This window comes from Thermobia domestica, chromosome 2 (assembly GCF_964235325.1).
Source record: "Thermobia domestica chromosome 2, izTheDome1.hap1.1, whole genome shotgun sequence".
NCBI lineage: Eukaryota > Metazoa > Arthropoda > Insecta > Zygentoma > Lepismatidae > Thermobia > Thermobia domestica.
The window spans coordinates 79,398,958-79,425,388 of record NC_137455.1 but is presented as its reverse complement, the minus strand read 5'-3'; the positions used below and the strand labels follow the sequence as shown (position 1 = coordinate 79,425,388).

General features: G+C 36.6%; 1 protein-coding gene across 6 annotated transcripts in view; it reads left to right on the top strand.

The window, feature by feature from the left end:
• cora (erythrocyte membrane protein band 4.1 like coracle) overlaps window positions 1–14,075 on the top strand; it is a 106,100-nt gene extending 92,025 nt beyond the window's left edge. For 5 of the 6 annotated variants that reach the window (XM_081742724.1, XM_081742732.1, XM_081742708.1 and 2 more), the window contains 3 exons: window positions 8,140–8,343; window positions 9,448–9,666; window positions 12,951–14,075. In XM_081742724.1, coding sequence (XP_081598850.1) covers window positions 8,140–8,343; window positions 9,448–9,627 — 384 coding nt within the window. In that variant the 3' untranslated portion in view covers window positions 9,628–9,666; window positions 12,951–14,075. The remainder of the gene's footprint in view (window positions 1–8,139; window positions 8,344–9,447; window positions 9,667–12,950) is intronic. The other variant, XM_081742716.1, reaches the window with a different exon arrangement.
• Window positions 14,076–26,431: the final 12,356 nt, after the last annotated feature.

The following is a 26,431-nucleotide window of genomic DNA, read 5'->3' as shown; positions in this document are numbered from 1 at the left end:
CTGCTTTGGAGGCACATGTACGATTCATTGCAAAGATTTTCAGACTATAGAAAATAAAGAAAGCAAAATAATACTTGGCTATAGATACGCATACGCAACTTTACATTTCGTAGAGGTGGGGGTTTAGCCATTCAAATCTCCAGCTAAGTGTTCATTCCTAAAAAGGCAGTCCAGACTCCAGACCAACTCGGTATTCATCAAGGCCCTAAGCATCATTCTCCGGGTGGGCCCTTGTACTCCCAGTCCGCCTCTGAAACACCCTATATATATATATATATATATATATATATATATATATATATAAATGAACTGACATAAATTAAAGAAGTATTTCCGGTTGACGTGGAAAGTTGAAATTCGGCATGATTGTAGCTTTCCGAGATTAACCGACAGGAAAATTGACAAAAGTGAATATTTTTAATTTTTAGGGGGTCGAAAGGGGGATGAAGAATTTTCCCATGTTGTTTAAGTGGACCGTTTTTCGGATCTATAATCTCATGTTTTAGGTACTTGGAATTGGAATAAAAACTTGAAATTCAGTATGCTTGTACGTTACGTTAACGTTACCTACTATCCATTTCATAAAGATAGGCCCCTGACTTGGCGGTGCTGCCGTGACGTCCAGTCAAAACATTGTCGTACCTCGTTGGAATTGTTGGAATGTTGTCTTTTCAATACTTAAGACATACAAATTTTCTTTGTACTGTGTAGTGAGAAAAAAATAGAAATTAATGAAAAAGTGCGTATTTTTTCGTACTTTTTTGGTAAATCAATGTTTATAGGACTATATCTCGGAAAGGAGATAACATGAAATAATTTCCTGTGCACCATATGTAGATGCATATGTTACCTGTAAGTTCTGAAAATTTCATCACTCAACACGTAGTAATTTTCTTGTTATTCAGTAAAAAGTGAGACATCATTATCTCTGAATTGCTGCGGTGTATTAACAATCTTAAAAAACTTTTAGAAAGATCTTAAAGTAGCTTTTTCAACCAAACTGTTTTGACATGTTTTAAAAGATAAATAATCACAAATATGACATTATGATTTTCTCAGCTTTGCGCCCTTCGCTATCGCAGTTTATACGGAGTGCTACGTTGCCACATTTTCCTGGCGCGTATACACTCTCAGACGGACGGGTATTTAAACTTGTCACGCACACTGTCCGGCACTTTTTAGAGATATTTTTAAAATTTTATCTCCACAGATTTTAAACCAATTTCTTAGTAATTAACAGGATATACAGAAAATGTGCCAAATGTTCAAAATTAGAAAAGCGAACTCTTATTTTGTTTGGATTTGCATGTGATGGTCTTCGAAAATTTGTTGCTTTTTATCAGTTTTTCACTTACTGCACGCAGTACAAAATACACTTGCACAGAAACAAATACAAGCATAAACTTTATTATATGATACAACCTTAATTGATATGTAATATTGAGTTTACACTTCACAGAAAATCTGTTCCACCACTTGACAGACATACTAATAGCTCTTGCGTAGTTGATTTGTAAAACCGCGTAAAGCTGGCTTCCGTACAAGGCTTATGTGAATAATTAGTGTAAAAATTTCCTTGTTTTTAATTAAAGTAACACGCTTTCATTTAGAAAACAAAGATTTTTGTTTTAGTATTTTTTTCTTTTTCTCAATCTGCTGTTTTGCGTATTGATTCATAACTTTTACTACTATTCCTGGGAGAAGCTCATGTAGTTTGGATTCCACGTTAATCAGTAGGTCGACGCCTCATATAGCCTCACTCAACTCAAAATCAATTCAACTTTTTTTTTTTTTACTATAAAACTTCATCGGTAAAAACAGCTGAAACACTTTATATGCGGAATACTCTGTAGATAGCCCAGCATTTTGATCAATTTCCGGGATACCACTAAACAGGGGTATGCATTTACTTGAATTTTATCGCTCCAAGCTACATCAGAATCTGTCTTTGAATAGGAACGACACTTTTTTTCTCTTTCCCGACGCAGCCTCAGGTTCACTTGAAACAGAGTTACTATCTTGTTCACTCCCGAATACGCCACTGAGCACAGAATAATCAATGTCATTACTAACTCATAACCGTCTGAGTCGGAGTCATTCATCAGTTCTGCAATTTCATTATCCCTAAAAATTTTCTCTCTTCTTTTTGTAATACCACCACTCGTAAAGGAATATCCATATATATATATAATCAAAAGCCACGACATATACTAAGGAAAATATAAATGCCTATTCGTCCGTCTCATTGCAATGAACCCATATGGTGTGAGTGCATGTCTAAGTTTTTGACGCCTACGAACCGAAGGGAAGTGTTGAAGACGTAATCAGTGCAACGTGATTAGACCCAAATACAGCCCTCGTCACCTACTCATTGCTTTGGTTTTTTTTTTTTTTTTCGTTGAAAGAAAACAAAGGACCCATTCTGTGTTATTGTACATTCGGCAGGGGAATTGATCGCAGAACTTAGGTGAACACGTGATTGCCAAGGATACATTTCTTTTTAACCTTTAACATGTTCGTAAGCTGGAAAGTGTGTATACTGATACAGGATCTTGAGGTAGAAATGGAGCCATTGTTAATAAGTATACAGAAAGATAACAGGAGCAGCGATGAGTCAACAAACCCATTACGAAAGTGAATGAAGTAAATAGATGAGTTTTCGGATGTTTTACTTCAACGTTTTATTTCGATTAAATTGAGATGTGTAATGCATTATTATTATTCTTATGATGTTGTGAAAGGTTATAATAAATACTTTTTCCTATTACATTCTTATGAAGTAAGCTTCGCGCTACAAACTTCCTGAACGCGACAACACTGCACGACAGCGTTGCCGCACTTCCACTTACTGTATGCTGTTTCTTCATATAAGCGCGGGGAATTTAAAGATTGGGCTGCAACATGGCTCACCGCTTAACGCAGAGAACATGTTGAATTAAAAAAATTAAAAAAATAAATACTCTATCAACTAAACCTTTTTATGTTAATAGTTTCAAATATTTGGAACACTAGACTTCCAAATTTTCGAACAGTGTTTTGTACAATCCGCGGCAAAAAACCTGCAACATGAGCATATAAGTTTATTGTGAAATGACGAAGTCTTTTGCTCCAAAATAAGTGTGCACGGGAGGAGGCCGAGGTTTATCCTGATGTGATTCGTTCCACTTAGACGTTATATTCATTCTCTGTGCTGTTAGGCGTAGTTTCACAATAAACTTACATCCTCATGTTGCAGGTTTTTTGCCGCGGATTGTACGTTTCTCTAACTACCATGGTAAAGGAGATCAGAGCGTCGTACATTTGTTTTAATTACACAAAAAGTATCAAGTGATGAAAATTGAACTTTTCACAACTTACAGTTAATGGATGCATCTACATATTGTGCACAGGAAATTATTTCACGTGATCTCTTTTCTGAGATATAGTCCTCTAAACATTGATCTACCAAAAAAATACGAAAAAATACGCACTTTTTCATTAATTTTTATTTTTTTCTCACTACATAGTACAGAGAAAATTTTTATGTCTTAAGTATTGAAAAGACAACATTTCAGCAATTCCAACGAGGTACGACAATGCAATATAAGTTTTGACTGAACGTCACGGCAGCACCACGAAGTCAGGGGCCTATCTTTATGAAATGGATAGTAAGTAAATCACTAAAAATAAAAATTTCCAACTGTAAAGTGGTTTTATGGAGAACTGAAGAATCTTTCCCATGTTATTTATATGGGACATTTTCTACACCCCACAATAATTAGGCACTTCCGGCAGGATTAGAATGATCAAATTTGGCGTGATTGTAGTCTTCGGGAACTAACCCACAAGGAAATTGCCAAAGATGAATATTTTTAGTTAAGGGGTCTAAAGGGGAGATGAAGAAATTCCATGTTGTTTAAATTGGCGTTTTCTTGGGATGCATAATCTTATCTTTTAGTTAGTTGAAATAGGAAAATAAACTTGAAATTCGTAAAATTGTGAGTTTGAGGTGCGAGACCGTAGCCTGAGCAAACGCTCCCCAGCTAGCCAAAGGGTATGTTAATGAACTATACCGAGAAACTGGACAAACTGTAAGAGGCTGTTCCACGCATCAAAGAGAAAAGGTTCTCATCGACCTTCAGGGAAAAGTTTGTAGTTTCAAAGCTAGAGTTGCCCAAAATCGTGGAGAAGCTAAATTTCAGCACTCTTCATTTCGAATTTGAGGAACCGTGGAATAGCAGTCCGTTCAGTGTAAAGGAAGTTATACATACACATTCCAAAAATGCATTTTTAATCAATGAGCAATGGGTGTGCAGGGGATTCCTTGCAAGGGTATAATTCGCAGATGTGATCTCCAGAATTTTGAGATACGCTCTGCTTTTAAAGGTGGGCCCAAAGGAGACAAAATAAAGCTTTGAACATAGTGGACACGGAATGCTTCGGTAGGAAATCGAAGGTTAAGAACCACCATCTCCGCGGTATCTCGTGTTCGGAATAACGTATACTGCGATGAATTTTGTTTCACGTGTTTTCACCTATATAACCGTAAAACAAAACATTGCAGCACGCATTATTCCGAACACAAGAGACGGTGGTGCTGGCAGTTCCTGTCGAATCCTTCCGTGTTCACTGCTGTTAGTGGTTATATTTTGCTTACTTTGGATCCACTTTAAAGTAAGACCATATCTGGAAGCTATATCCTATATGAAATCCTCTGCACATCCATTGCACATTGATGAAATACATATTTTTGGATTGCAAATGTATGACTTGCTTCGCGACTTATATGGATCACCATTCCAGTTTCTCGTATTCGAAATAGTGCGTATTGAAATTTAGCTTTTCCACAGTTTTGAACCCACAGCTGTGATACTATGCACTTCTCCCTACAGTTCCATATGAACTTTTTCTCTGTGATTGATTCATCTCCTACAGTTTGTCAGTATAATTCATTATCACCCTGTATATAGTGTCGTGAATAACGCAGAAGCAGTAGACAATATTAAAAGTTCTGAAAATAGCCCAGCCAGTAACATACAAAATATTAAGTAAAATAAATGCAGATGCTTACAACCCAGATATCTGCATGCACTTCACTGTCATAATTCTCTGGCATTCACATTTCTATTCTGTATAAAAGATCTTGAAACTTTTCAGGGAAGAAACCAATTAAAGGAAAACTTGAAGAAAATTCCTCATGAAACCTGTAATACAGTCAAACAGGGTATTTGTTTAGTTGTTTATGCACTAAACGTATGTATATAGTTATAATTTGTTGATAGAAAAAAAAAAAAAAAAAAAGTCACCTCCAGTTTTACTGAGAGCTGTTAGTACAATGCACTGGTACAGTTTGTATGAAACTCTTATTTCCGCCGTGTTGATAGAATTAAACATGTGACGAACTTATTTAAAAAAATTACTTAAACCTACGTTTATTTTGAGGAAAAATAGCCCATTGAAGCATTCGAAATAATAATGATGTTTTAAAAAAAATGACAAAGAATACAAGAAGATGAGTAAAATTCATTATTATTACCATGTAATACATACGGTTCATAACTAGCTATGTGTCGTTACCTTATTAGAGTAACTATTCCAACATATGGTAACTGCTTTGGAAGCAACCAAAATCATATTGAAGGGTTGAAGGTCCGTAATACAATATTCTTACGCAGTAGTAAACATATAGAACTTTGTCTCCCTCAACTTATTATTATTAAAGAAGAAGAAAAGTTATAACTCGTACTTTAAACATTTTCTTAAAGATGACAAGATTTTATTCTTGCACACTAATATTTGTCCTAAATCTTGTCACAATTTCACCCTATTAATGCTTCTTTAGTATTGGATTTTAAATTAGGAGTAATAAGTTTTACAGTTATTTGTTTTAATGTTGATACTTCGTACGTATATGAATGTTTAATCTTACCTTCAAAAGTATTCACACATTTGAAATCTAAATTCGTTACTGACTTCATTTCCACTCGATAATCAAGTTTACTAAATTTCACTTGTAATCAAAGTATGAGCCTTTTCTTTTAGCACCGAACAACGACCTCCGATAGCAATGAGTAATCTTAACTATTATCTGTTTAAATATTGGGTGGTCCAAAAGTGTGGAAACACTGTGATAAGTGGTAAACGCTTGAAAATATAATTAAAATAATGTATAGATGGAGAATAGGAATGGAGATATATGTCATCACAATGACGTCCGCCATCTCGAATTTTATGCATCTTGTCTTAATGGAAACCATAGCATGTATGTCATGATAATAGCAAATTTTCATAGAAATTGAATGACATTGGTATTTTTGCTCTAGCGCTAATCATTGCGAAGTTGATTGTTTTTGTGTTCTGAACAAAAGAGGTTAGTCATACGGCAAGGACCACGCACTGTCACAGGATGTGTTCAATGTGTTCCCCATTAAGGTCGATTGTCAGATGCATTCTGAGTTCTTAGTCACGCAAAACCTTGCGCAAAGTGTTGGCTGTAATGTTAAAACATGCGTCCACAGTTCGTTCCTTGAGATGCTGAACATCCCTAATTTTCACCTCATATACAATAGAGTTCATATGGACTCACAGGTAGTAGTTCAGTGGCGTCAGGTCAAGGGAACGATGGAATATTTCACCGATTAATCCACGCATTAGAAAACTGATTGAGTAACTCACGGACATAGATACTGCAATGGGGCGGGGCGCCATTGTACTGGAAAAACTTAGGGAATAACCCATCCTCCGACAGCTGTGATGGCAAGATGATGTCTTCTAACATCCCCGATAATTCATAGCCGTTAGGGTTCCGTCAATGAAGGGACTCAATGGGAGTCCCCCCACACGCCACTCCGCACCATTACTTTTCTGTGAACACCTGTAAATGCGGATTACTATCTGATCAGTACCGGACGTTCTGTTGGTTAAGCGCGCTTGACACGTAAAAGTTTGCCTCGTCAGTAAACAGTGCTCACTACAGCGGCAAATATGGGGAATTTGTCGTATCTGCTCTTAGCTATCAAGCAAATTCCAGACGATAATTTGGCTTATCTTCTGTGGGTGTTGGTGAAGTTGTAGATTATAAGAGTGCTACTATTTGACTGACATAATGCGCATGAGTAAGGTGCCTAACACTACTTTTACGGGCTACGCTACATGCGCTTTTCTTGGGATCATTACTGAATGATGCCAACACTGCCACAGTCGTCTCGTCTTCCACCATGTGAACTAGTCGTGAGTTTATCTACCACAGATCCGATTTCTTGGCATTTCTTCAGCACTTCGAACACAGTACCATTGCTGATGGAAGTCCTTTCCAGATGATAGCCTTGACGCATGTAGACAATTTTAACTGCTATCGTATTAATGTCACCTGCAGTGATACAAACAGAGAAATAGTCATAACTTCGTAATTGTTTACGTTAGAGCAAAACTAATAGTACCATTCAATTTCTACGAAAATTTGCTACTTGAATGACATACCACATGCTATGGTTTGCATTTAAGACAATTGCGTAAGTCGGACATCAAACATTTTCTTCCATCCCTAGTCTCCGCCTACATTTGTTACTTCAACAGTTAAATCGGTTGATAAGATAGTAGACATGGGAAATACAACCAGCCTTAATGGTAGGATGACTTAGTAGTAACGTGTTTACATGTAATGGACAAGACCGCTCGTCTACACTAATTTTCCTCCGTAGCCGTGTAATTTTTCCGTGATCAAAGTCTGTTAGGATGTCCTTTTGTTTATGATCAGTCTTGGAGTAACCTCCAATGAAAACTAATGATTATGGAATAAGATTGTTCTTTATCAGTTTGTAGTTATCGTATAGGCTTTTGTAGGAAGCGAACGTTCGTGGTAGATTAAAATAATTCAAGTCTAAGAGATCAGAGAGCTAAAACGCACCTGCAAACTGACGTCCCCGTTCGACATAATCAATTACGTATCTGGCAAATAAGTAAAGATCGGTTAATTCGTAGTTTTGTGTTCCTTCAGTTTTCATCTTGCGCACTGATTGATTTTGTATTGTAAAACATCAAAAATGTAGTATTTTTGTTAATTAAATAAAGTTCCGACAAGCATATTTTTATCCATAAGCATATTTTTATTTCCTTAGTATTTTGCTTTTTTCATCCTTCGTATTGCTTTGCTTTTAACAGCCTCCGATTGTGAAAACCGAAAGCATAAAATACGATCCGTCAGCTGTGCAAGTGACCGCTCAGAGCACCACTCAGGTTCCTGTGGTGCAGACAGAAAGTAGGAAAGTGGCGATGGAATCAGAGGATGGTACATACACTGCAACTGGAGAAATTGTTAGTTCACAAACCATCAGCAGCAAAACGCGAACAGTAGAAACAATTACTGTAAGTTTGTAGCTTTTTTCATTTTATTTTAAGTTCTAGGTCTATTTTTACTTTAGTTTCACATTTCATTTCTTTCTTGGCTTTCATTTGGACATATATTGTAAATAGTGTAAAATTTGTGTTCTGGACCATATGTGTATTGACTTGTTAAAATAAGTAGAAACATAAGCACCAATTTACTTCACTGCTACTACCACCGTCCGGATATCGAATACCACTATTAATCAAATAAAATATAGGAACAATGAGAGGCAAGAAAAGAAAGCTAATCCCCTATCTGATTCAAACTTTATAACTTTGTACTGGTTAATTCGCTTATCTTGCAGTAGTAACTTAACTGAAATGATTAAGATGACATCCGTTTCCATTTCTATGGAACAGGTAAGAAATATAAGTTGAAATGTTCACTTTCACATTCCGCCAGAGAGTTATGGAAACCAGTTTTGTATACAGTACCTGACCACGCGCCTTCGGCGTGAAAGACGCAGGTTTGTGTCCGGGTGGGAGTTCGTCGTTCGGATCTTATGTTAAATTGTAGATTCAGGTCTCGTATGGCCTCGGTGCTGAAAAGAATACTGAACTCCCGAATCAACCAAGTACATAACCAGTCATAAAAATATAAGTAGATAAGGATATCTGTAACAGGTAGAACTTCCACTCTTAGTATGTTGTGGGTGCCGAGAAAGATATTGTTCAGTTTAATATATTGAACGTGCCTTAATACGTGAGCCAGGTTCTGGGACGAAAGGTAAATAACGTAAAACGAATCAATCGCATGTTGTTCTGCTTAGAGTTGTGGGTATTTATCATTTCACTGTTTATATATATACCATTATTTGATTTAGTCAGTTGTAAAAATAAATAAGTAAAAACCAACAATCCAAGAGCCGTAAGGATTTTTTTAACGCAGTAAGTGTATTTAAATCGTGTTCAAGTAGTTCCGTAGCTCACGGTGGTTATATATGTCAATAATTAAACATAACTTTAAAATTATCTTTTACCATTTCGATAATTATCTGTGATTTGACATGAATAATCTGTGTGTACTTGTGAACTTGAATAAATTTCCTATGATTGATGGGCAGGGTGTCTTCTTTCTTTCAGTATAAAACCGAACGTGATGGCGTAGTGGAAACTAGAGTCGAGCAGAAAATCACAATTCAGTCGGATGGTGATCCCATTGATCACGACCGTGCTCTAGCAGAAGCAATTCAGGAAGCCACTGCAATGAATCCAGATATGACTGTGGAAAAAATCGAAATTCAACAACAGTCAGCACAATGAGATTAGGGGAACCAATAAAATACGTGTGGTAGGTTTGAGGTGGGTGTGTTTGTATTTGTGGTTGTAGACCTTCAATGTACTTTTATGACATTGATATTTTTAGCGTTAGTGAATTTAAATTTTTCAATGGTCGCGCCAAGTGAACTTTGTGGTGGACAAATGCCGTATGCGTGGGTTTCCTCGGGGGTTCTTCCATTTCCTCCCACTTTCTTCAATCCATCATGTCATTCATTTCTTATTATCACCGTCTCCTTTAGCCTAGCCGACATAACGGGCATAAAATTCAAATATGTCATTTCATTTTAAACATTTCATGTAGAACTTTTTATTTCGATTGAGATTGTAATGGCTGTGGTAAGCTGTTTTAGTTACCGTTAAAACTAAGATCTCTTTAGAATTAACGGAGAAACTTTGTAATTACCATTACTATATTTGAAGTGCATTGGCAGCAAAATTGGCCCTGTTAAAACGTTTCTGATTTCAAAGTTTGTAGAGCCTGCCCGGCAGAGGCTCTGAGGTTAGGCAAAACTTCAGTGTGCCTTAGAAACTGTTGCTCCTTGTTACTGATACTGTTGTCAATATTTAGTCAAACAAATCATTAACATTTTTGGCTTGCTATCTAAATTTGATATAATATCATTTAAGTAAGATTTTTGATCACTAAGTATAACAACTCTAGCCGTTTAATAATTTGCTTAAACTGATTAGGTTATGTTAAAATATGACAAAACTGCGCTTTGAGCAGTAACTTTGTTACAGCGATTTAACGGTTTTTCAAATTCAGACTACTGGAGTAACTAGAAAATAAGGAAACTTGGATTCGTTATATAATGTGCATTCTCTTTTATCTAATCCATCTTTGGTACCCGAACAATAAATACTGAGTTCATACTTAACAAAGTAATATCCATTTCGTAGTTGTATTTACCTATTCACAGTTGGGTAGATAACAAGTAGTTCTAACGGGAGCCATGACGACTTTTTTTTTTTTTTTTTTTTTTTTTTTTTTTTTTTTTTTTTTTTTTCAGGAGGCCGGGCTTCTTACATACTAAAACCAAACCAAAAGTCTTATTTCAGAATATGAAAGCATTAATGATTCCCCAGACATAAATATTTTGAGAATATTACTTAATTGAAACTTAGATCTTGACAGTGCATGAAGTTAAAATTATGTTGCAGAAAATGCACAAATAAAGTATTCATAAGAAAATTTGCTTATGGACGTTCATTTGTTTGGCTCTGCGTTCAGATGGGTATCCGTGATCATAATAATAATAAACCCTACTTGAAGAAAAAAATAAGATCAAACTCAGACACTTATGTATCAATAATAATAATATAATAAATGTGCTTCCAGTTAGACAAATGAGTAACAAAGTAGATTAATTCTTCATTTTAGTTGTTTTAAGTATTTCCGTTTAGAAAAATGGACTTCTTGTCTAAACAGACCACTTCCTTTGTTCTAGAAGTTGAAAACGTATCTAATAGTGCGTTTGGGAATAGTATTTAATACCTTGACCAAATTGGCGTTTCTTTACTTTAGAATAGGTAAAAAAAAAGTTTTAAAAAATAAATTCTTGCATACATTCTCAATCTGTAGCAAAAGTTATCACTTTCCAATAAAAAATTATGATTAATAAACATGGGCAAACAAATAATATTATAAAAAAATAAAGAAGCATTGAACTTACTCCTGGAATTTACGATATATTCATGTACATCTGGTGGTACGTTTTTCCTAATGTAATTACGATACAACACTTGCTTGCGTCAGTTTTATAGCAATTTTTGGCAAAACTCCATCTAATCTGGCCTAAATTTGCGTAACTCAAATCTAAGACGCACTTTGATTTTGGAGAAAAAAAATCAACAAAAAGTGCGTCTTAGAATCACGTAAATACGGTATTTCTTCGGTACAGATGTATACCTATGTTTCTATTTCCTATTCTTACTAATACTTAAATTAATTTTAAGCCAATCGTATGTTGTATTGTTTCTGTATTAAATACCTGAAGGGGGAAAATAAATTTTCATAAGTACGTGGATGTACATTTACTAATGGACACTATAAGATACATATCATATAAACAAATATTTTCTATCCTACGACAAATTTTCTTTTCGAACAGTATCAGTCCGGTTTGTGACTTTCCCCAGTACAATTTCAATTGTATTACAATAATAATAATAATAAAAACTGTTGAAAGTTGTTACCCTGGAAAAGTATAGGAACACAAGATCATCTAAGGAAGAAGGAAAAGAAAAAGAAACTTTGTATGTTATTTGTTACTCCCTCAATTCTACATCTTTGGAAATTTGAGTTCTCAGAAAATTTCTGTTGAGCAAGTCGGCATTCCAGATTTGGAGGAGTAACAAGTAATACACCAGTCATTGGCTTTATCAGATGATTCTAATTTTCCAGATGACAATTTTCAACAGTGATTATTTTTAAAAAATCTAGTAATACAACCAGAATTTGTGCTGAGGAAGATCATAGAGCGGACCTGTATTATTCATGAGTAAAAGAAAGTTCGTCGCGGAATATAGAGGTAAGTTTATTATTTACTTGAAGCTTGTATATTGACCAGAATTTCACATAAAATTGTCAGAATTTACGAAGTGATACATATTCGGGGAATTAAAATTATTTAAATGAATAGCGTATATATATATATATATATATATATATATATATATATATATATATACGCATACTTTGCTGGGAGCACAGCGACTCAGTGGCAAAGCGCTTAACTCTGATGTGTAGTTTGCTTGGTTCGATCCCTGGCCAGGTAAATTTGTGGTGGACAAGATCGTGCCTGCGGGTTTTCTTAGTGTACCCCCACTTCCTTCATTCACTTGCCTAGTCATCCGTCTCCCTTAACCTGAACTGCATTAACGTGGAACGTTAGAAGATTTGCATCTTTTGTTGCAGCGTCAAAAATTAAGATAAAACTAAAAGATAATTTGATGTACTATAGAAGAACACTATTTAAAATTGATTTGGATTTATATTTTCATTTCCAAAGTAACGTCAAAAATAATAAAAGCAGCTAATTTGATGGTTGTCCGGATTTTTTTTTTTTTTTTTTTTTTTTTTTTTTTTTTTTTTTTTTTTTTTTTTTTTTTTTTTTTTTTTTAAGATTTGCACGTGATTTGTCCAGTTTACCTTGCAGTTGAGATCTTTCTCCACTATGTTTTTCATTAAGAGTCGAGTTGAGCTAGCTAAATTAAATTTCTAAATAAATGGAATCAGGTGCGTTTATTTAAGATTTTGTTGACTTACAATGCTAACATTAACCATTTTATATTTTGCTTTACAGGTTCCTGCAGCGGGTTAATGGAAAAGTGCCAGTTATATAAATGTTTTGGAAATGTAGAAAGTGTTGTTACTACGTCATGTGAAAAGTTAATTATTGACGTTAAGAGAAATATATATATATGAATATGAAAGAAGTTAAAAGAATAAATATATATATATATATATATATAAATGAAACACTTAATATATACATAAAGATGCCAGATGCCTTGCTATTTACTTCTAAACGATGTTGGACCATTGACTGAAACACCTTGCAGTAGATCGTGTGAAATGCAGGAGTGGAGATTGGACTTCATTTTGTGTGTGGGTGTGTGAATGTGTGTGCATATGAACGACATAAAAGGATGACGTTTCTCTGCTTGAACGCTTTCTTGCACTTTTTTTTGTCTGTTGACGCAAGTGGGAAAAGAAAGATGAGGAAAATATTCAGCTTCGGGAAATGGCAGCAGTATTTTGACTAAGTGTGTGTGTCGCTGTGGGGAAACTTTTTTTTTTTTTTAAGTCTCGAGAATGGAAACAAAGAAGCCTGAAGCTTTTTCTTTCAAAACTCTTTCGTGCTTTTCGTATAACTAGCAGTCCTCCTTTTTCCTATTCCTTAAGGAAAACAAGTCCAGTCAAACCTTCGGGACTTAATAGAAACGTTTTTTTTGTTTGGTATGATTAACTTTAGTTACTCTTTTTACTGTAAGATACTGAACTGTCTCTGTTTGAAATATTTCTAAAGATTTCAGAGGCGTTGACTGAGCTGTAGATTTTGTGTTAAGTTTTTGAATCCTTTTTACGTGTAAATTTTATCCTCATATCGAGAGCTCTTATATTATTATTAATTTTGTATTTTAGTTTAGAAAACATCGTCAAATCGTACAAACCTAGTATATATATATAATATAAATATATATATATATGTTATTTTGTTGTAATACATTTGCTATTTTTCATGTAACAGAAGCAGCTTTAGTTGAAAATCTACTCATGTTCTGGCTAAAACGAGGAAAAAAAGTCCATTTGCTTCTTATGTAAAAGAGTGAAGCCTCTGCCTTACTTGTATAACAAGAGAAAGGCATAGTGCACACCGCTGTTGTATCTCAGATGCTAAAATAAAACATCTCCACTTTTTTAATAATGTTTATGATTGTGCTTTAATTGTTTTGGGATGTTTCCAGAGTATTTTTAGTCATGTAATGTATTTGTTTGAACCTCATTTCATAAATCAAATGGAATCATGTAAGCAAAAAGTGTAGTGAATTTCACCGTTAATAGTAGAAACATATCCTCGTATGAGAACTAGGGGAATGTAACTCAATTTTGGTAGGTTTATAGGAGAGAGGAGTGTTTTTTTCAAGCAAATGTTTTAATAAGATGGTAAACATATTATTGCATAGCAGACAAGTCAATGACAAAGTAAACTTCTTGGGGCTTTCAGAATTATGTTCATAGTCCAAGCAAACGAAAATTCCATCCTTGGAATTACGTTCCTTTGGTTCTCATACGACGATATGACACGTGTATCCCATACATAGAAAGGAAAACAGCGTGCTTTTCTCTCTAAAAGTAAGAATTTCCACATTTATTCTAGATGTTGCATAATGTGTTCCTGAAAAGTATAAGTTATTTGTCCCTTTATATATATATATATATATATATATATATATATATATATATATATATATATATATATATATATATATATATATAAGGGACAAATATATACAGGGTTTGTCCGGAAAGTAATAGGACTGAATCGATTTAAAAAAAAACTTATTGAGCCAATCGTTACAATTCTTTAAAAAACTTTCAAAATAGGCTCCTTCTGCGTCGATGCAGCGCTGCCAGCGCGATTTCCAAGCATTGAAGGCGTCACGGAAGTCATTCTCCGGAATACCCTTGAGAGCCGCGGTGCAAGCTGCTTGGATCCCTCTGTCGTCTCAAAATGCTTGCCTTTCATCGGGAGTTTCAGGCGAAGAAACAAAAAGAAGTCCGGGGGGGCACATCTGGGCTGTAGGGCGGCTGCGGAAGCGTTGGGATGCCGGCCTTGGTCAGGTAGCTGTTCACAAGAAAGGCGGTGTGAGCCGGGGCGTTGTTGTGGTGCAGCTTCCAGTCGGCTTCGATTAACCCTTCGTTTGAGTCTCTTGAGCACTTCCACGTAAAACTTGGCGTTGACGGTTTGTCCAGGAGGAACAAATTCATGGTGGACGATGCCTTTGATGTCAAAAAAGACAATGAGCATCGTTTTCACTTTGGATTTGCTCATTCTTCCCTTTTTTGGGCGAGGAGACGCCGGCGTGTGCCACTCGGAAGATTGCCTCTTTCTCTCGGGATCATACTCAAAGATCCATGATTCGTCACCTGTGATTACGTTATTCAAAAATTGAGGGTCACTTTCACACATGTTCAAATTTTCTTGGCACAATTCCACTCGCCGCAATTTCTGGTCGTCAGTGAGCACTTTTGGGGCAATCTTCGCGCACACCTTGCGCATGTTCAAATGCTCCGTCACAATTTCATGAACCAAGTTTTGGTAAATTTAACATCTCGGCAATTAAACGAATACTTAGTCGACGGTCTGAGTTCAAAACTTCGCGCACACGAGTCACATTGTCGGTGTTTGTCGAAGTCGAAGGTTTTCCAGCACGGTCTTCATCGGCGACCTCTTTTCGGCCCTCCGAAAAGGCCTTGTGCCACCGAAACACACCACTTCTTGCTAAAGCATCATCTGGGTAAGCCTGCTTGATCATATCAAACGTCTGTGTCGCAGATTTACCGAGTTTAACAGAGAATTTAATCGCGTACCTCTGCTCTAACGAACGCTGCATTTTCGGCTTGCACCACTCACAGAAACACGTCGTGCGAAAAAGCCTGTCCTGACCCTCCGTATGCTCGGAGACAACTGACCAGCCGCTCGTTCGTTAGCTAGGGACGCCCTCTACTGGATCCAGTCGGTGCGCGCACGCTCTGAAGTAGTCATGGCGGAATAAAATCAGTCCTATTACTTCCCGGACAAACCCTGTATATATAGTAACTTATGGCACAAACCCTGTAACAGGCACGTTCGTAATCATTTATCATCCCCTAGAATCTATATGCTTAATTCAAAGTTTTTTTTCTTGTGTTCACAGGGATAATATTATAACGAAATGCATTTTCTGCTCTTTGCGTTCGACGATATAGGGTGATGACGTCCTTTGACGTTTGGACTTGAAACTAAACCACGTGTTTTTGAGTAGCGTAGAAATATTTGTGTTTTCAGTTCGCAAAAGTAAGAGGAAAAGGAAGTTTATCGGCATTGTTTGTCGGTACGCTAGGTTCACATTTAATGCGCATGGTAAAAAATGAGTTACAGCATTTTCCTCCTTTCCTCCCTCTCATTCCCTTCCTTATATTCAGAAAATTCTAGATTTTGTTCTGAGCGAAACAAGGGAAGTCTGGATTGTTTTAGCTGTTATTTGTGTGGGTGTGTTGCATTTCTATTATCGAATGGTAATTGAATGGTGTAATTTGATTGTAGGAATGAAAATTAGAGTTGTGGCCCGTGTTAGCCCATCACGTATGAGAGATGACGTCCCTCGGCGTTCATACTACCCGGGGAAGTTGGGAGGAAGAAAGGAAGGAGCGTGGGATCATGTTATGTGTCATCTCGGCATGTGCATAGTATGAATAAGGAAATTTCATTTAGGCAGACTGGCCTGAAAAAGATTATAAGTTTTATCTGCTGATTATCTCCACCGGGAATCAAACCCAGGACCATTCGCACCAAAGACGAGAGCATTAGCGACTACGCTACGCAGGGCCACTAATTTGAGTGTAATGCGTGTTACATTAGAAGCATAATTGTATTAGTACTGGCTTTGATTCTCCGATAGCAACTCATTTGAATTGGCAAACAGGATTGAGAAATATTTTATCCCTCGTAACTATTCTAAATATTACAACGAAACTTGGCATACGCATTACGTATAATCCATAGTATTTTTCAGAGTAGATTATATTTGAGTAGATTGTAGCGCCAAATTTAAAACAAAAAAGTTTTTGGAGGGAAATCTTCGTATTTATCCCAAATTTCCCTTTTTCATACAAGGATAAATCAAAAAATAAGGTGAAATTGCCTGTCAAACCCATAGTATTGTGTGTAGCTAATTAATTCTTTTCCATGTTACAGGTAATCTGGTAATAGAAGTGTAACGGCTTGTACAACATTCTATGTCCACCCGTCTGGTGCTGAGAGCAACTCAAAGATAGCGCAACGACTGGAACATTACACCAAGGAGGAAGTGCGCGGTGTCATTCGTTTTTTCTGGGCCAAGGGAACAAAACAATGTGATATTCATCGAGAATTGGTGCAGGTCTACGGAGATAGTGTTATGTCGCTGAAACAAGTGTACGTATGGTGTAACGCATTTGCAAGTGGTAGGAGTACTGTCACAGCTGATGGCAGAAATAGCAGACCATCAACGTCCATCACCGACACGAATGTGGCTGTTGTCGATGCCATGATTCGTGAAGACAGAAGAGTGCGGTTGCAGGACATTGCCAATGAATTGAATATCTCTTATGGTTCCGTGAGCGGTAACGTCCATGACCAACTGGGCTTCACAAAAGTGTGTGTGCGCTGGGTACCCAAGCTTCTGAGTAACGAACACAAAAACCAGCGAATGGGCATTTCCCTGAGCCACCTCTCACGTTATGCCGACGAAGGAAATTCATTCCTTCATCGCATCATAACGGGCGATGAAACTCCGATACCTTTATGGACACCTGAATCCAAACGTCAGAGCATGACATGGAAACATCCATCGTCACCACAGGCCAAGAAATGCAGGACAATAGCATCTGCCCAGAAAACAATGGCTACTGTCTTTTGGGACCGTCTCGGTGTTATTCATGTTGAATTTCTGAAAAAGGGTACGACCATTAATGCAGATACCTACTGCTAAACCCTGGACAGGCTGAAAGCAGCCATACGGCAGAAACAGCGGGGGGGCACTCCGAGAGGGCGTGTTGTTACTGCATGATAACGCACGTCCACATACAGCCGAACGGACCCGTACACACCTCCGCGGGTTCAAGTGGGAAATTCTCGATCACCCTCCATATAGCCCTGATTTAACCCCGTCGGATTACCATTTGTTCGGCACCCTGAAGCAACATCTCCGTGGGCAGCGTTTCCAGACACTGACAGAGGCACAACAGGTTACACGTACCTCGTTAGGAAATCTGGAACCACATTTCTTTGAACAGGGCATGGATGATTTGGTGCCGATAGACAACTACGGTTCCTTCTTCGAATAATAGTGTGATACCATAGTTCAAACATAGTAAAGCTTCATCGACGTATCTCTGTACGCGTTTTTGTAAATCAACAATTCACCCTCGTACATTATAAACACATTTCCTATTTGGTTGAGCTTCAGATGTCTTTCATATAGTCTTTGAGAGAATGACTGGAAACTTGTTTTAGCAAGGGGGGTTTAGTTACGTCATTTTCAGTTCATACGATCATGGCGATGTAATCATTTGCGTCAAAGTTTGACTCCGTCTCTACTTTCTGTTCTTGCTTTTAAAACACGTCATAAACAAAGTTCTCTTACATTTTTGCGCTCATCACATAGCATGGAAAAAAGGAGATTTTCTGCAGCAGCAAAGTACTAATTTCTTTTAATAACCTGGTTTAGAACGTTCTTGCAATCAGAGATATGGCGTGAATATGAGATAAGCTTAAACGAATGTTTGGAACCATAAACACATGAAGCTTTTAACTTAATATTAAACACATAGGTGCATACACTTTCACAATGCATTCAGCCAGAGTCTTAAGAATTTCAGTTGGCACATACAATCTAAGTATATGGTTTTCTAATTGTATGCCACCTGGAGTGTGCAAGTTTTCCAGGGTTTCTTAAAGACAAATCTAGTGAGCAATTTCCACTTGATACAGGGATACACATCCAGTAAATTCTTCTGATCAGTACTTAAATCATGTATGTTCTCCAACCAGGAGCGCCCGAAGAAAATTTTCTAGGGGTCTGTCTTCATGGTTGCTATATTGTGTCTGGTATTTCTGGTATTTAACATACGTGGTTTGTTATATTACGTATATGGCGGCCCTTCCTTCGGGCGCCCATGTCTCCAACAGAGGAAGGTTATTTTCAACTGAGGTTATGTCTAATGAAACAGTACGACATCATTTCACCTTCGTAAGTAGGCAGTATAACTTTACACAAATTAGTAAATCTTTCAAAAATGGGGCATTTCGACATTTATCTTGTCTTCAGTTGTTTAGACTGAGCCATTTTAATTCACAACAATAAACTAGCACACAAACTAACAAAATATTACGTTACTCTGTTGCACAATATACGCCAACTCACCTGAACTCGGGACAGCGATTGACACCTGATCTGAGCTTGTCGACACACACAAACCAACCTCTGCCATCCGCCCCTTCACCTCTCAACATCAGCTCCGGCGATGACTCATCTTTCGGATACCAATTCAATAGTTAAGCTGTTTTTATCTTTTTATTCATATTGAAACGCCTATTTGAAACTTCAGTGCATCATCGAGATACAAAAATCTTTGAAAAAGTTACAAAAAGTACCTTTTTACATAATTTTATCGCTCGCTCAAGACATAGTTTAAAAAGTGTTTTTTTTTTTTTTTTTTTTTTTTTTTTTTTTAATACATAAAAACTGCTTTTGTGACAGTATTTGATATCAAAGAAATATTTGATAACTTTCTAAAAAAAAAATTAGCGAAAATTGCAATTTTTTGAAACTTTATCGATCTTGCGGCACCTCAAGACGTGCTCCATTTTTTTTTTCTCAAATTTTTAATATCTACACCAAAGGCAACTTTTCCGCGCTATTACAAATTAACACTAGAAGGACCAAGCTGTTATTTGGCGGCATCACTTAAAATAATTTTCTTTATTTCATATATTTGAGTTACGCAACCTTACTTTATGACTATTATTATTTCAAAGAGGAGTTTGACATGTGTGTGTGTATTTGAAATAAATATGTTTTTGTTGTATATCCCTAGATGGACCAGACTGTCAATTTGAATAACTCATTTAAAAATCTTTATTTTGTTGTTGTTAATAGTTTTTGTTTCTAGGTTGTACGCTAGAAGGCATTATCTCTATTGGAAATAATAAACGTTGAAATTTACATTATTTTTCCAGTGAGTTGGGTATAATAATATTTTTATAGACTTAATTTCTGCCTTGGGGCCAAGGTGGCTCAATGGTAGAGCGTTCACCTCTGGTGCTTGGGGTTCTGGGTTAGATCCCAGCCCCCGCCAAGTGAACTTTGTGGTGGACAAACATCATGTGCGTGGTTTTCCTCGGGTTTCTCCCGTTTCCTCCCACTTTCTTCATTCCACCATTTCATTCATTACTCATCATCAGCTTCTTCTTTAGCCTAACCTGCATAGTCTTAGGACGTAAAACTCAAAGATTTCATTTTAATTTCTGCTTTTCATTGCTGTAAACGTAAAACACATTTCACCTCTGTGAATGATTTTTTCTTCAATAATATTCATATCTCGTTTGTAATACTTGAAGGTACATATTAATAATTACAAACGCAACATGAGGCCTAATTAAATATTACTTGTTCTTCAAGATTAGAGGAAAATGAATCCGGCTTGGAAGAAGAGAGAGATTCTTCCGATAAAGACAGCAGTAGTAGCGAGAATGCAATGTCTGAAACAACTACTTCGGATGAAAATGAAGAATTAGATACAGAAGATACCAGAAGTAATCAATCAAATATCATAACACCCGACGGGACACGTTGGAATAAAAAGGACAGACAGAACAATGCTGGGCATGCTGTCTCACGCAACATCCTTCGTAAGATAGCTGGTTTGTCATCTTATGCGTTACATCATATTGAAGATGGTGATTTTGTTAGTGCTTTTCGCTTATTCACAGACGAAACCATGTTGAGAAATATTCTGAAATGTACCGTTACTGAAGCTCATAGACAGCGTCAAGATTCCCTTTGGCAGCTGTCAATTGCAGAACTCGAATCATTTCTAGCGATATTGATATTTTTTCATGCCGTAAGAATCGGTGGGCGGACCACCGATGGGCAACTAGCAACATCTCGCTAAAAGAAATTGGCAGCCCCGTAGCGATGATCCGCTCTGGTCTCTCATCCGTTTTGAAAATTATATCACCAGCGGTAGAGACGCGACGAAACGCCAATGAAACACAAAATTACTTCTCCAAAATGTTAAATCGCCTGTATGTCTGATTTGTTAACATTAAGCACCAAGAAAAGTGTACATAGGGATGGTCGCGAACCACCAATCTTATGATTATTGGGTGCGTGCGCTTCGGAGGCGATGAAGAAAACCTCGCTTGTAGGGGGATAAATCGTTGAGGTCCTTTTAATTTGCCCAATCAGAGCGCTCCTTTAACCGTGTATATTCGACGGTAGCCGTTTGGGATCAGATAAAATACGTTCGCTATGTAATTTTGTAATAAAATGATGCGCATCTATTTACTTCATCATAGTTCTCCCATATTCACTTTTTATTGATAGGCGACAGTTGCCATCTAAATTTATACAATTATACTCACCTCAAGATTTTTCATGGAGGTTACTCTTGACACCCGGACTCGTTTTAGGAACAATTCATAAAAAAATAACATATAATAATAATCGCATGCACATGACTGGCAGTAGTTCGAGTTGGTCCCTTTGCAATTCTCCGCGACAAATATGAGCGCGGACCAAAATGAAGTCCTCGCTGCTATATGGTGGTAACTTCAACAGCCCGACTCTAAGTATCTGTTTCGACTGACTAAACCCTGTCGCCAGTGGCACACTAGCGGCAATTCTTCGACGCGTCGCTATATTGACGATAGGCAAATGAGCCACTAGGTGTTGGCGACGTTTACGGCATGGGGTTCATGCAACTACAGGTATACCCGTGAAGAAACTAGAACGAACGCTATGGCCCAGTGTTTTACAGAAAGACTATGGGAAGAAAGAAAGCTCTTGAAATAATGAAGTATCTTCGATTTGATGAAAAGAGGACCAGGTCTTCAAGGGTAAAAGCGGACAAGTTTGCTTTGCCATCTTCTGTGTGGACCTTTTTCATTGAGCATTGTATAGACACTATCGGTCGTATTCAGAGTCGTTCTGACGCGTGTCTAGCGCCATACTAAAGAGTTCGACTAACGTAAGTTTCCTGCAGTAGTGAGGCCTTTAGTATGGTGCTAATCATAAGTCAAAACGACTCTGCATAAGGCGGTATAACTCCAGAATAGTGTTTGCCTCGATGAGCAGTCTCAAATTTTGGCTACTTGCAGAGTCAAGATAAGTACTAAATGGGGTTCCCTTCTTGAAGAAGGACAAAGAACGACCTCAGGATTTACATTTAGGCGAATATATTGTTCTGAAGCTGATGAATCCTTTTCTCAACAGAGGACTGGATGTTACTTGCGATAACTTTTTACAAGTAGAAAATTAGCGAAATCTTCGAAAAAGAAACAAGACTACCTTGACTAGCACTATGCAACCAAATAGAAGAGAACTTCCAAAAGTGTGCTTGAATCAGAAAAGAATATTCACTACATATGTATATTAAGATCAATCAGGAAATACACTTGCAGTATACGAGTATAAGGTTGAAAAAAGTGTTGCTGCCTTGAGTTCAGCGCATAAATCTGTTCCAATTTCAACAGGTAGAAAGAAAAACAGACATTCATCTACGTATTGTAATAACATGAAATATCGTGATGTAATTGACTTAATTTCAAAGGTGCACAGAGTAAAATCTCCAAGTATAAGATGGCAATTACATGTTTACTTAAATGTTTTGGATTTAACACGTATCAACTCATGGACTGTTGCAGGGAAGAAACTAATAAAATAATCACCAGACGGCGCTTTTTGAGAGAGCTTGCCCTGCAGTTACAAGAGAGTTCTGTTGCTCAGGAGAATAGCGACAGCGTTACAGATGAAGAAAGCACCAATATCAAGTTCGATCATGCAACAAGAATAGAACTATTGATTACTGTTACAAATGCAAGAAGGTTGTGTGTGGAAAATGTGGGAAACAGGTGATATGTAGAGGATGTACCAAGGAATGAATGTATATGCTTTTCTGCAAAAATGTTATATTTTAATGTTTTTTTTTTTCAAAGAAATTAAAATGCAAATATTAAAACTAAATGTAAGAAAAACAATTGAATTATAAAATTGGTATCGTTAATAAATAATGTAAAACTAATGTTTGTAATACAATTATTTTTACAAGTTGAAATAAAAAAAAATTCATTTTCATGTAATAAAAAGTTCGAAATAAAAATATTTCATTTAGGTGTATTATACAGAGTCTGCTACAAAAAAGTAGCCCAGTCAATGTCTACAGTAGAGGTAGGGCGATCACGTGACTTGTAGGAAAGCATTTCACGCCCAGGAATATACCCTCATGCGCAAAAAAAAAAAAAAATGCGCGTATACTGTAACCTACGATTTTTCGCAATTATTCCATTTTCCTTACGTTTATGGGTAAAATTCAGTTATTAGTAAGTGGAGATAATAGAAAGTAATCCATCTAAGAAGATATTTCCATAAAAGATAATAAAATAATAAAAATATAAGCAAAAAAAAATATGCTCGGTTTAGTGTATACTGGCAATACTGTTTTCGAGGTATTTTGCAGTAGCAGAGCACGATTGCAGAGGGAATAACACGATTAGTACGGGGAGAGCTGAATCAAGGAACTGGAAAGTAAAGTAAAATATTGCATTTGTCGGCTTAAATTTAAGGTTTAAATTGTCTGCTAAATATAAATTAACTTCTGTAACCAAGATGTACGAAAATATAGAAACAGAGGAAAACTTTCTTAAGTTTGGAAGTGACATCCTCTATAGCCATGAGCATTTATTTATTAAGAAAAAGACAGGGAACAAAACGTAGCCTCTGTGGTCAAGTGGGTAGAGTGGCGGACTAGTAGTTCTTATACTGTTTTGACACCAGGTCGAATCCCATCAAATTTTTTTTTTTACAAAACATTATAGAAAGTGTATAATTTTTATGTTAAGAACCGAAACTATATAATAAGGAAATAACTTTTTGTTTCCTCTGATGACTTATTTATTCAGAATTAGTGTACTATTAGTAATAGCGATTGTTTTCAGTTTATGCTATTGTATAGCTTCTCTCATCCTCTTTTCTTGGAAAAAGAACAATTTTGTCTTCAATGAAGTGTGAAAAATATATATAGACAGAAACAGACATCTTAGTACCAGACGTGATTTATCGTGATGAAATGAACAAGTTTCCCGTTATTAAGAAAAAAAGCTATAGAAAATTATTGAAGTTGGTCTTTAGCATGCTAAGTATAAGACTATATTTTATAAGGCAAGATGTGCGATCATACCAACAAATTTAGCTAGTGAGTGAAAGATGTTATCTGCACAAATATTTTACAGGTTTAGGTGCATGAAACACCAATACGCCATGGTCTCGCTTATCTGACCTTCGTTTATTCCACATACCGTATTATCCGACATACCATTGCAGGTAAAATGTAGGATCAATCGGCAAGAAGAAATGCAAGTTGTGGTCTTAGTCTGTTTTTGATGCTCTGGACGCCCATCTACGTCATGACTCATACGTCTATTATTCAGTGCAGGCACGTAACCAGGTTTTCTTTTCGGAGGAGGCCCAACACGAATCCTCATAAGCACGTAATTCTAATGTTTCAAAAATATAAATAATAATAATAATGCAACAATTCTGTATTTCTCTTAAACTTTTTCTTACTTTTCATTTATGAACTGGTTTACTTCAAACAAACTGCATTGTAAGACAAACGAAATCAAAAATATTTTTGAAAACATGTAAGGAAAACTGTCTGCTACGTATATCACAACAAAAATAGCAAATGGCAATGAGTATTGTTCTAATACATTAACGTTATAAACAGAACGGAATCGAAATTGTAATCCCATTTAAAAGTGTTGTTTAATTCCACCTGGTATCAATGGCATTACGGTATGTTCTTAGAATAACAACAACGTATTGCCCACAGTGTGGACACTGCCTCAAAGTATCTGATATAAAAGAGCCTCAAAAGGGAGAACGGTTTATTAAAAAGTACTTGAGTTTTGGAAGGAGACAGCTTCCAGAACCTCACGCTCGATACCTTCGTGATTCAATGTAATATATTTATTTCTTACAAAACATGATTATTAGATGCGTAATGTGTAAAATTATATCATAGTTTGACTTATAATAGGTCTTTTCTTAACACATCCATAAATTCCGGCGTTCTGCCTGCCTGTTTTATGTCGGATAAGCGAAACTCTACTGTATTTCCAAATATAGCATATACACAGGGGCTAGAGGTCTGCACGGGCCGGAATTTTTAGCCCGGACCTTGAATCTATAAGCATTAGCAGATTAAGGGCGGATCCAATGGAGCGCAGGCTCCGGGACCCCTTAAAATCCTTCTTTTTAATACTAAAATATAGCAATCAACTTATTACATGATAGACTTCAGATCTATGCTAAATTTCTTTCGTCTCGTTACGCTTGCGGTATCGCTAGATTTAAGCCTTTCCATCAGCAGTATTTAACTGTTAATAATGCATGTAACTAAACTAATTATTGTAAACTTGGAGCACATTAAAATATTACAGCATAGTTCTCGGTGGTTCGATAAGCCTATGAGGCTGTGGAAGGCAGCAAAGGTAATTAATGCGCTGGAACTATTCGTAACATAGGGCTACCTTAAAATAGTCGGCTCCAGGTCCCCAAAAGCCTTAATCTATCCCTGTCTATAAGCAATATTTCACGAAAAGCTGGCATTTTTTAACAAACGTGTTTATCAGGTTTTCATAGAGTAGTCCCTTTCCCCTTTAAATAATTTCAGAGGCCGCGGTGTTTCAGTGGTAGAGCGTTCACCTCTGGTGTATGAAGTCCTTGGTTCGATCCCTGCTCGCGCCAAGTGAACCTTGTGCTGACAAACGCCGTGTGCGTGGTTCTCGGGGTTCTCCCACTTTCTTCAACCATTTCATTCATTTCTCATCATCACTGTCTCCTTTAGCCTAGCCGGCATAAACGTGGGTCGTAAAACTTAAAGATTTCATTTCAAATAATTTCAATCAAAAACAGTTGCAGGAAGTATGTAATTTCGAATAAAACAAACTGCTATATAAAATTCTGACTATATTATTTTTTTAATGAAATTCTCGCGAACTTTATTTCTAAATCGAAGGGTAAGAAGACTAAATTCGCTCTCTTATTATTATAGATCCATTTTAATTGAAGCAGTTGAAATAGTTGGGAAAAATTAAAAAGCCATACCCTATATTCCAGTGTGCCACAATCGGTATAACGCGGCACGCTGGTGTGTCCCGCCAAGTGAACAGTGTGATGCAAACTTTTTCCTATTATTTGCAATAATATTTGTCGAGTTTCTGTTATGTATTATTACTATTATTATTATCAACGA